Source organism: Grammomys surdaster, unplaced genomic scaffold (genome assembly GCF_004785775.1).
Source record: "Grammomys surdaster isolate TR1022 unplaced genomic scaffold, NIH_TR_1.0 340, whole genome shotgun sequence".
Taxonomy (NCBI): domain Eukaryota; kingdom Metazoa; phylum Chordata; class Mammalia; order Rodentia; family Muridae; genus Grammomys; species Grammomys surdaster.
In genome coordinates, this window is record NW_021604759.1 from 15,061 (window position 1) to 26,300 (window position 11,240).

Here is an 11,240-nt window from a genome sequence, read left to right on the forward strand (position 1 = left end):
ATTGCATTATGGCATGTTCACATATAGGTAAGGTCAGTCTTCAGTACCTTCCTCTTTGCTCTGACAAAATTCCTGAGAGGAAGTCACTTAAAGGAAGAAGGGTTTATTTTGGCTCATGGTTAGAAAGGATACAGCCCTCTACCGTAGGGAAGGTGTGGCCTCGTGGGCGAGAGTCAGCTGAGCATCCACAGTCTGGACAGAGAGAGGCAGATGCTGGCACTTAGCCTTATTTCATCTTTGTCTTTTAAACCAGTTCTGGATGTCAGCCCACAAGATGGCGATGCCTACATGCAGGGTGAGTCTTGCCCCCTCAGGTAATCCTGTCTGGGAATCCCTGACACACAGACTTAACTGTGTGCCTCACTGGTACCCTGGGCATGTTGTGATGCCATCAAGCTGACAACTGAAATTGACCATCACGGATGCTTATGTGCTATCACTCCCCTTATTACTCATAGTTTTTAGTTTATTTACTTAAGACATGAAATTTTGGTGAGTCATCAGGAATATTTTAGTAAAGTTGTACAATTGGAGTAAATATAATAAAACACAAGTCTCTGGGAAGGGTGGCACGCACCATTAGTCCCAACCCTCAGGAGGCAGAGACAGGTGGATATTTGTGAGCTTGGTCTATAGAGTGAGTTCCAGAACAGCCATAGCCATGTAGAGAGATTCTTATCTCAAAAAGAAGAGCAAAGATAAACCAAATAAACTAAAATATTTTTCAGTCAACTGAATCCAGTAGAGTAACATGTAACCTTGGTGAATCATATTGCAGAACACTTGTGAGTGTGCATGCAAACACGTGTGTTCATGCATGAACATGTGTGTGAGCATGCCCTGGCTTCTATGAAGTGCACCTCTTTCTGTTAGACTTCTGAGTCGTGGCTTGCATGGTCTGGCTCCCCTCCTAGCCCTGGCTCTTCCTCTGCAGTGAGTTTCCTTGTTGGGGTCCCTTCAGAAGCCAGGAGCATCTGTTCCTCATTCTCACGGGTGTAAGACCCGTGTGCCAAGGAGTAAACCAGAGGCAGCACAGGTATAGACTGAACAGGACCCTCAAATAGGGAAGTGTGAGGCCACTTGAACTCCAGGCCAAAACGCTGATGGCCTCTCAAAGCCTTGTCTGTGCCACAGCTCCTGGTTCCCGACGCTGTCCTCAGGAACTACAGGACTCCTCCTGGTATTTTGTCAGAGGGATGAGGAAAGTAACTGATTTGGCAATCTGCAGAAAACCAGGGATTTAGGAAGTTGTCCACAATTTACAGAGCTGGCACCTCTGGAGACTCAGGAGGGAGAGTCAGCCATCTCTTTCCATGTGGAGACTAAAGCCAGGCCCCCAGGGTTGAGGAGCCCAGGAGGAGCATGGGGAGCAGTGCTGGGTTGAAGGCAGGACAGCCCATCCCAGAAATCGAGCAAAGGGGGCAGAGGATGCTCCCACTGGGAATATGGAGGGCAAAAAACTGTACCAGAAAACTTAAGGGTGCCTGAGAAGCACCTTCCAGACTAAAGAGCCCTGGATTTCTCAGGTGGACACCGGAGTACAATTCTAGTAATTTTCTGGGGCCCCATGAATAAATCTGGCAGGGAGCTCCTTTGGGGTGTGGATGCAGGGAGTTGGTGTTTTTGTTGTGTTGTTGTGGTCGGTTTTTGTTTTATTTTTGCTTTTTTGGTTTTGTTTGTTTGTTTGTTTGTTTTTGAGACAAGGTTTCACTCTGTAGCCCTGGCTGTCCTAGAATTCCCTGTAGACTAGGCTAGTCTCCAACTCAGAGATCTGCTTACCTCTGCCTCCTAAGCGCTGAGATTAAAGAAAGGTGTGCAACACCACCGCCTGGCTGGCAGTGAGCTCCTTACAGCACAGAAGAGCTATGTGAGACTCAGGAAAAATTTCAAATATATGGTGCTGAGTTTCAAATGCATATGCACACAAAGAAAGACAATAGAATTGTGAGGGAAAGAGCCACGGCCATCACTTGTAAGTGGAGCTGCATGCACCTGTCCCACCCAGGGCCTCCATCTGAGAACATCGAGATAAGGTGTTTGCTGCTGTCTTGCTTCTTGAGAGTTGGTATGGTCCTGTGAAATGGTTGGATTCTTGTCCTCACTCTCCAAAAGGCCAACACTCTAGTCTGTGGAAGGTGGTTTTTGCTTACCTGTAAGTGCCTTCTATGGATTTCTGCACTTCACATCCTCCATTTTTTTCTTGTTTTTTTTTCTAATTAAATAATAAACATTTTTATTTCTCCAATAACTTTTTTTTTTTTTTTGGTTTTTCGAGACAGGGTTTCTCTGTGTAGCCCTGGCTGTCCTGGAACTCACGCTGTAGACCAGGCTAGCCTCGAACTCTCGAACTCAGAAATCCGCCTGCCTCTGCCTCCCAAGTGCTGGGATTAAAGGCGTGCGCCACCACCGCCCGGCTCTCCAATAACTTTTGAAATGTGAACATTCTGTGATTTAATCAGCTTTTACTTCCAAGTCACTTCTTCATTGGGCCTCAGTTCCCTTTGAAATAGCATACTCTTATTCCGGAAGGCAGTTAGCTTTTCATCATCCTTCCTGTCTAGATAATATCCAAAGAGAAATCCCGCAGGGACAAATCTATGAACCCAGTGCTCACGTACAAGATGAAATAAGTTCATCTTGACTGCTTCAGCCTGGTGCCAAGTGCAACCAAGGACAGCCACAGGAGGAGCTAGGCCCTTTTCTTGTTTTTTTTTGGGGGGGGGTCTAGCAGCTTGTATTTATGTTTATTTGTGCACTTACATATAGATGCATGTGTGTAACAATAATAATCAACGTAAAAGAAACTATCACTTGAAGTCGGGGTTTGAGAGATTCTAGGGAAGGTAGCTGACAGTGGCTGGAGGGAGGAAAAGAAGAGGGAAAGTGATAATTCTATTTCAAATAAAACTATGTTAAAAATAAATCGTGTTTTTTTTAAGTTTAGTTTATTTTTTTTTAAAGATTTATTTATTTTATTTATGAGTACACTGTAGCTGTCTTCAGACACACCAGAAGAGGGCATCAAATCTCATTATGGGTGGTTGTGAGCCGCCATGTGGTTGCTGGGATTTGAACTCGGGACCTCTGGAAGAGCAGTCAGTGCTCTTAACCGCTGAGCCATCTCTCCAGCCCCCAAGTTTAGTTTATTTTATTATTTATTTTTTCTCAAATTGTAATTCATTCACACAGGGGTTATAAACACAGAAAGGCAGAATGTGGGGAAGGGAATGACACTGGAGTGTGGGTGATCAGGGGGAATACAGATATCATCAGAACTGGGTATTGGCTAGGTGAAGGTTCAGGGGACAAGTCACTATGACTCTGCCTATGACTCGCTTGTCCTTATCTAAGTTGGTATTGTCTGCCCAGGCTATTTACAAGGTCTATGACTACTCAGGCTTGTAAATTTCCACAAAAGCTGCCTGTTTACATTAGCTTATAGACATCTGTTTCAATGTTTTTCCACTGAGATCCAAGACTTGGTGTTAGTATACATGTATGACAGGCCTATTGCTGATTTTAGGCCTATGGCTGATTTTAGGCCTACAGTGTGTAAGCAGGGCTGCCTCTGACATCTCCTCCCTTCTCTAATTATAGAAGGGCTGTGGCAATTCTAACCTTGCGAAGGCGGGGATAGAGGCCTGACCTCCAGTAATTGAAGGGGATCTTGTAATGGCTCCAGTCCCCCTGTCGTTGTCCAGTAAGGCATGAGAGCCATACCCGTACCAATGTCTTTTTCCTGGAGAGGGAATACTTTTGACATCAACCCCTATGCAGTCAGGCTTGTCCCTCAGGGAACCCAGAGAGATATTTTTATCTTTTATTTATATTCTCTTGCAGTGCTTAGCCTCACAGCCTAAGCAAGAATTCAGATCGCCTGACAGAGGGGGGTTCTGGGTGGCCCCTCTCTGCTTGGTCTAGGGGCAGAAGTCCCCCCTTTTAGGTTGGGTGGAGATGGGTTTTGGAAACACCCTGTATAAAGTAACTTCCTCATCTTGAGTCTCGTGGTCCTCCATAGCTAACTTATGATAATGTATCTGAGTAGGTTTTGCTACCGAATTATTTATCTGTTGTATTACAGAGTTAGTCCACCTATTTGAGAGCCAGGGACCAGCAGAAAAAAGCAAAAAGAACCCAAATAATGGTCCCAAGATGGGAGGAAATAGGGTTGACAACCTTGGGGAGGCTGAAAACCAATTCTTGTACCAGCCTTCATCTGTCTCTTTCTCTCTCTGATTTTTCGTAAGGCCTTCACTACCTGTTTCATGCTCTCTTTAACCCTCCTTTTCTTGTCTATGTAAAGGCAACCTTGTTCTTTAAGGGCTATACACAGTCAAGAGCTGTACACAGCCTTTTCTATTGTAATAGAATCAATTTCTATTGTAATAGAAATCAAGTCCAATAAGGATCTTTGCGATTTTAGGAGGTCTCTTCAGACAGCGAAACGAGGGATTTCTTCAGATTAGTGATGTCAATCTCTAGCTGTTTGATGTTCTTGTCAGTGGCCCTTCAAAGGTCTGAGTAGTGTAAGTTCGGAGGCCAGCATCTGGATTAGAACTTCTAACAGCAGACATCACAGGTGATTCATTTTTACCTGGGATGCTGCCTGAGTTAAAGCTCCTGGGAGTCCCTCTTACTCTTGGTTTTCTAGGGTTGGGTGCTGAGCTGCCGCCTGTGACCTGCTCTATGCTCAGGCCCAGACCAGAAGTCCCCTTTTCTTTTTTTTTCTTTTTTTTCTTTTTTTTTTTTTTAAGACAGGGTTGCTCTGTGTATTTCTGGCTGTCCTGGAACTCACTAGGAACTTACTGTAGACCAGGCTAGCCTTGAACTCAGACATCTGCCTGCCTGTATCTCCCACGTGCTGGGATTAAAAGCGTGTGCCAACACTGCCTGGCCCCCTTACATCCTTCATCTTACATATATATGTGTGTGTGTGTGTGTATTTATTTTTATTTTTATTTTTATTTTTATTTATTTTTATTTTTTATTTTTTTGAGAAAGTGTAGCCCTCACTGTTTGGCCTTGAACGCATACATACTCTTGTGTGTCTGCCTCCTAGTGTTGAGATTAAAGAAATGCACTGCCATGCCCAGCTTTTTCCTGTTTTTACTTATGTGTACCTGTGTGTCTGTGTGTGGGATATGCACATTTCTGTACTGGTTCAGGAGACCAGAAGAGGCTGTCCGGTCCCCTGGAGCTGGAGTTACAGGAGGTTGTGAGTCACCTGGTACAGGTGCTGGGAATCAAACTGATACCTTATGAAAGAGCAATAAGTGCCTTTGATCTCTGAGCCACAGATTCTCCATCCTTGGTGTTGATAAATTGTCTTTCCCAATCCTGTCCCACAAAGTACATTCAATCTCATGGCAAAGATTTAGTCAGGAACAGAAGCATGGTTGAATGCCCCATTTTGATTGGGACATCCATATCTCCATATCAGCCCCTCTATGGCTCAAGGAATCTCTCAGAAGAAGACATGGGAATCATGTAAAAACGGTAGGAAGCATGTGTGTGTTTGTGTGCTTCTGTGCATGCATGTGTGTATGAAATGCTGAATTCTGGACATGTGTCCCGGTCTGCCCTGCCTCATGTTTGGAGCCAGATGCTCCAGTCCAAGGGTCTAGCAAGAAAGAGAGAGTGGGGATGGAGGGGCAAGAGACACGAAGAATGGAGACAAGACAGAGAGTCTGATCAAGTTTACTTAAAGGAAATCATGGGTATATATACACTTTACCACATGCCTTGCAGCCATGGACAAGCAGGGGAACACAACTGAAGACACTTAACCATGAGCGCCTTTCAGCTGTGTACTAAACAAAACAAGATATGTGAGAAAAACAAGATGTTTATCAGAGTGTGCTCAGCTGTTGTGGACTGTTGAAAAACAAGTCTCTTGTCAGGGTATATAGCTCGAGATGGCTGCAAAGATGATAGCCGCTTTCTGCTAGGAGTTGGCTCCCAACAAACATGGCTGTTCCACTTTTGAAACTATTGCAGCTCTGTGGTTGCTTGTACAAGATCAGCATGTGACTGGGACTGCTGGCATCTTGTCATGGAAAGGGGATGGTCTGGTGAGGTCACATGCCTCCCTGAGGATTTACACACAGTTGATGGCTGATGAAGGAAGGAGGGACATTTCCTGTAGCCACTGATATGGTGCACATTGCTGCTGTAGACAGATTCTCAGTCATGGTTTTGTAAAGAGTCAAAGGAAAGTCACTGGGCCACAGAAGAGAAGAAAAACCTAACCAAATGCAGAAAACTAAAACCAAACCATTAAGGTACAAGTGGGACAGGTTGGGAAGAGGAAAGCGATCACGGTACCAGGAGGAGAGGTAGAAAGGTTAACAGGGGTGGGGGAGAATATGATAAAAATGCATCATGTACATGGATGCAACTGTCATAATAAAACCCAGCACATGCATCATTAACATAGACTAAAATGCTGAGTGTGGTGGCTCACACCTTAAATCCCAGCATTAAGGAGACAGAGGCAGGCAGATCTCTGACTTGTGGGCCAGCCTGGTCTACAGAGCAAGTTCCAGGACAGCCAGGGCTACACAGAGAAACCCTGTCTTAAAACAAACAGATAAACAAAAGTACATATGCTAATAAAAACAAAAAATGAAGATGTTCACAGAAGAATTTCACTCTCATGTTTGAATAAGAATAGCAGCAGCAGTAACAGACAACCCACATGGTGACTTAAGATTGATGGAATTATTTTGGGATTTATTTTATGTGTATGCGTTCCTCAGGGTCTCTATGTGCACATGTGCATATAAATACTCGTAGAGTTGAAGAGGGCTTTGGAATCCCTGGAATACAGGTGGTTGTGAGCCACCATGTGAGTGGCTGGGAACCAAGTCCAGGTCTTTTGCAAGAACAGCCAGTGCTCTTACCTGCTAAGCTGTCCCCTCTCCAGTCCCTAATGAGATCATTTGGAATCCATGTGGCTTTGCTGTTGAAGCTGATGTGTAGCCCTGTGTTTCTTATGCCGTTTGTCTTAGGGTTTTACTGCTGTGAACAGATACCATGACCAAGGCAAGTCTTATAAATGACAACATTTAATTGAGGCTGGCTTACAGATTGAGAGGTTCAGCCCATTATACTCAAGGTAGGAACATGACAGCATCCAGGCAGGCATGGTGCAGGAGGAGTTGCGAGTTCTACATCTTCATCTGAAGGCTGCTAGCAGAATACTGGCTTCCAGGCAGCCCACATCCACAGTGAAACACCTACTCCAACAGGGCCGTTCCCTCTAATAGTGCTACTCCCTGTGCCGAGCATATACAAACCATCACACCATTACTACTGAATGTCACTGGGGAAAGGAAGAACAGTTTTCAGAGTATAACTAGAACAAATAGCCACTGATGGAGAAGGATGTGTGAACTCAAGATTTGCTGGGTCCTTTGGGAGGGAGCTGGTATAGGCTGTTCCTGCTCTGAATACACTTCCTCTGGGTAGCCCAGGCAACCAGGAGCATGGACATTTGTACTCAGTGAGAGACCAGCCTCACAGTCCAGTGTTCAGCTTAGGGGTTTAGTGTTGCAGGAACAGCTATTTAGCTATCCTTGCCCTCCAAGAACGTGTGCATGCACAGGAGGGCTCTGCTAGCTTTGTAATGAACAGGTCTTGGCATAGGATAGGCTCTGGATCTGAAAGCCTTGACAAGGAACAGTGTTTTCAGTGGGTGCCTGTGTCCACAGCCATCCTAACTCCCCTTCGATGTAATTACAGGTTGCTCCATTGCTCACTAACATGGAAGAGGAAGTTGGGTCACCCGAGGATAAACAATTTAAATACTTCTCTGATCCTGTACTCATTCCCAAAGACAGCAATATTTTATCTGTAGAAGTCATTGACAGGATTGAGACTGCCGTGGCAGGAGGGAAAGTGGTGGAAGTGGTCTCTATAGTTAAAGAGATTGTACAGAAAGTATCTAGAACCACGATAAAAATCGCTGTGACTGGGGACTCTGGCAATGGCATGTCATCTTTCATCAATGCTCTTAGGCTCATTGGACACGAGGAGGAGGATTCAGCTCCCACTGGGGTGGTGAGGACCACCCAGGAACCAGCCTGTTACTCCTCCTCCAACTTTCCCTATGTGGAGCTGTGGGACCTGCCTGGCTTAGGGGCCACAGCCCAGAGCGTGGAGAGCTACCTGGATGAGATGCAGATCAGCACCTATGACCTCATCATCATCATCGCTTCTGAGCAGTTCAGCTCAAATCATGTGAAGCTGGCCCAAGCCATGCAGAGCATGAGAAAGAGGTTCTATGTCGTCTGGACCAAGCTGGACAGGGACCTCAGCACGAGTGCCCTCGCCGAACCCCAGCTACTGCAGAGTATCCAAAAGAATATCAGGGAGAATCTCCAGAATGGTCAGGTGAGGGAACCCCCCATATTCCTGGTATCTGTCATGGAGCCTGAATTTCATGACTTCCCAAAGCTTAGAGAGACGCTACAGAAAGACCTCACTGTCATCAAGTACGATAGTCTCTTAGGAACCCTTTACCAAACCTGTGAGGATACTATCAATAAGAAAGTAGAATCCATTAAAAAGAGCATAGATGCAGATAACCTACAAAAAGAGTTTGGAATCTCGAATCCAGATAACCCGATGGAGAGTCAGAGAGTCTTCCAAGAAATCTTAGGTGTGGATGATGAATCTCTCCGTCAGGTGGCTCTGAAAATGGAAAAGCCAGATACATATTTCAGCATGGACTCTAAGGGGTTACAGAGGTACCAACAAGATAGCGGGCCATTGGTTTTGTGGTATGACTCTAGTACGCGTTTTTTCTCTACATCTCTTGACTACATTGTATGCTGTTTTTTCTCTTCTAACAGAAGGTACAGACAACAGAAAAGTATACTTCATGAAACTGCTGGCAAAGCCAAGTACATTCTGAGGAAAATCCTGAAAGAGTCCATTTCTCATCCTTAGGAAGGTCTAGACAACTGAGGCCTTCTCCCCAGCCCTATACCCAATGTGTACACCCAGTTGAGCTACCCCCCCCCATGGGATTCAAGTTCCTTGAGGTTAATAGGCTGACTTTCTGAATGGGTATCCCTCTCATGAAGCACCATCATAGATTTTGCTTTGTACCATTTGTTTGGTTTTCCTAACTGAACTAACTATCTGAGATCCCAATATAGGAGAAATTTCCCTTTTCTAATTGCTCAGAATTTCACGTTTGACACATGCTCACCTTAGTGCTTACAATTAATATAGTTCCTCTTAGAGGCCTCTTGGTTTGCCCATGTCTCTTTTCTCTCTTTTTTCCCCTGACTCTGGAGATGGAGTATCCCTTAAGGGATGGGGAAGAGCTTGTCTTTGGCTATTGTCTGAAAAGCAAACCTGTTCTCTGACCTCTCCTCTGATCTGTAAAGAGAGGGGCGTTAACTCTGGAACTACTAGTAATGGAATTCACACAATGCTAAACAGAAGGATTCTCCGTACCCTGCACTACCCTGGATGGTGTCAGTGGTGTCATGACTTGTCATGACACCTCAACTCTGTTCTCCCAGTCTTATATCGGACCTCAACTTCTTCAGCCTCCCCTAACTCAGCAGGCCACACCCCATCCAGACACACAGGGACCCTTCTGCCTTCCCCATGGAGCTCTTCCATTTCAATCTGTTTGTGTGGCTTTGTGTTTGTTTAAGACAGGTGGCACTCCGTGCTCTGTCATGTTCCTTTCTCTCAGTCTTGCTCTTGATAGACATCAGTACTGCCAGCTCGACTTCTCTAACAGTCTCTGACCTCTGACCTCCCTTTCACCTCTTTGATAGAACGCTAAATGCTTTCTCACTTCCAACCACTACCAGTGTCACACGGGAACATTTAGTTTGGGCTCATCGTTTGCCAGTACAGCCCATCACAGCTGAGAGTCATCACAGTGGGAGCACGGAGGAGCTGGTCCCGTGTGTTCACTGTCAGGAAGCAGAGAGATGAATAGGGTTCTTTGGCACACTTTCTCCTTTTCCTTCAGCCCAAGACCCAGCCTATAGAATGATTCCATCCACATTCAGAGTGGGTCTTCCAACCTTCATGAACCAAGTCTAGAAACTCGTTCACAGATATGCCCAAAGGTCTCCTTCCATAGTGATTCTAGATCCTGCCAAACTGACAACCAATATCAACCACACAGGCACTCAGGGTATTTAGGAGTTTTATTGATCAATAGTGGGAAGAAGGTTGGGTGTGGCTTAGTAGTACAGTGTTTTCCTAGCACATGGAAGGCTATGGTTCTGATACCCAGAAAGAAATAGAATCTGTTTTGAAATGGAAGCAAAACGCCTATTGTATTTGTTGAGAAAAAAATGCACCAACTCTATCATCTTTCTGAAACAAGCACTTTACAAAAAAGCATCACTTACATGTAAAAGGGGCGTCAGGATAGAATGGACTAAGAAGTCTTATGGTGGTGGGATTGAGGATGAACCAAGTCCTGCCAAGACTCACCTTCCACCTGCTCGTTCTTTTGTTAATGTGGTTCCACGGAGTCACAGGAAAGGTCTGCCAAGAAATCCCAGAGGTTTCGTTTGTTGTTCTTATGATGTACATGTGTACTCAAATACTTCTTGAGGTCACGTTTGTGGCACAGATGCTGCTCCTGTATGTTGACTGTAAGAAAGCCAGCTTGCTCTTTTACAGCTCTTCTGAGGTATATGTGTTGGTCACAGGGACTCTCACCTGGCCCCAGCAGACTGTGACCTCACTGTTAGGCAGGCTGGAGAAGCTGGGTGTGAATTCTCTCTGTGTCTTAGATCGTAGACACAGATTTTCTCTTTGCTGGTTGTATGTACATACCTGTCTATATACAGACACAGAAAGATATGTACACAGATATTATATATTAATCATATACATGTATTGCACGTAACATAAATGTAGTGTTAATCTTTATGACAGAATAAATAATCACAGTATATTATATAAGTAGATGTATTATTTTTGTTCTTTATTTTTTTATAACTTCATACGTGAACACTGTATTTTTATCATCTCACCCTTCTCTTCCCCCACAAAACTTCTCCTGCATGCCCCCAAGTGTTTTTAATGATGAATTTAAAAAAGTTTTCATATATAACATTTTAAATTTGTAATGGATTTTTAAAAAGATTTTATAAAATATATGACAAAAATATATGTCGTGTGTGTGCGTGTGTGTGTTTGTCTGTGTGTGTTTTTAGATAGGGTTTCTCTGTGTAATTGCCCTGGCTGTCCTG

General features: G+C 44.5%; 2 protein-coding genes across 2 annotated transcripts; one reads left to right on the top strand and one right to left on the bottom strand.

Annotated features, from left to right (window-relative positions):
• Nucleotides 1–259: 259 nt before the first annotated feature.
• LOC114630512 (immunity-related GTPase family M protein 1-like) lies at nt 260–10,950 on the top strand. The gene is made up of 2 exons (XM_028778748.1): nt 260–295; nt 7,744–10,950. Exons 1-2 carry the CDS (start codon nt 260–262, stop codon nt 8,950–8,952), a joined length of 1,245 nt encoding a protein of 414 aa, XP_028634581.1. The 3' UTR covers nt 8,953–10,950.
• Nucleotides 2,463–2,636, bottom strand: LOC114630514 (NADH dehydrogenase [ubiquinone] 1 beta subcomplex subunit 1-like). The gene has a single exon (XM_028778749.1). The coding sequence runs from the start codon at nt 2,634–2,636 to the stop codon at nt 2,463–2,465; it is 174 nt and encodes a 57-aa protein (XP_028634582.1).
• Nucleotides 10,951–11,240: the final 290 nt, after the last annotated feature.

What these genes read in the sequence shown, in the direction of transcription:
- LOC114630512 (XM_028778748.1), top strand. Translation starts at nt 260, where the DNA reads ATGTCAGCCCACAAGATGGCGATGCCTACATGCAGG. An exon ending in TGGCGATGCCTACATGCAGG is followed by an intron (nt 296 to 7,743) that starts GTGAGTCTTGCC and finishes ATGTAATTACAG; the next exon opens with GTTGCTCCATTGCTCACTAA.
- LOC114630514 (XM_028778749.1), bottom strand. Translation starts at nt 2,636, where the DNA reads ATGAACTTATTTCATCTTGTACGTGAGCACTGGGTTCATAGATTTGTC.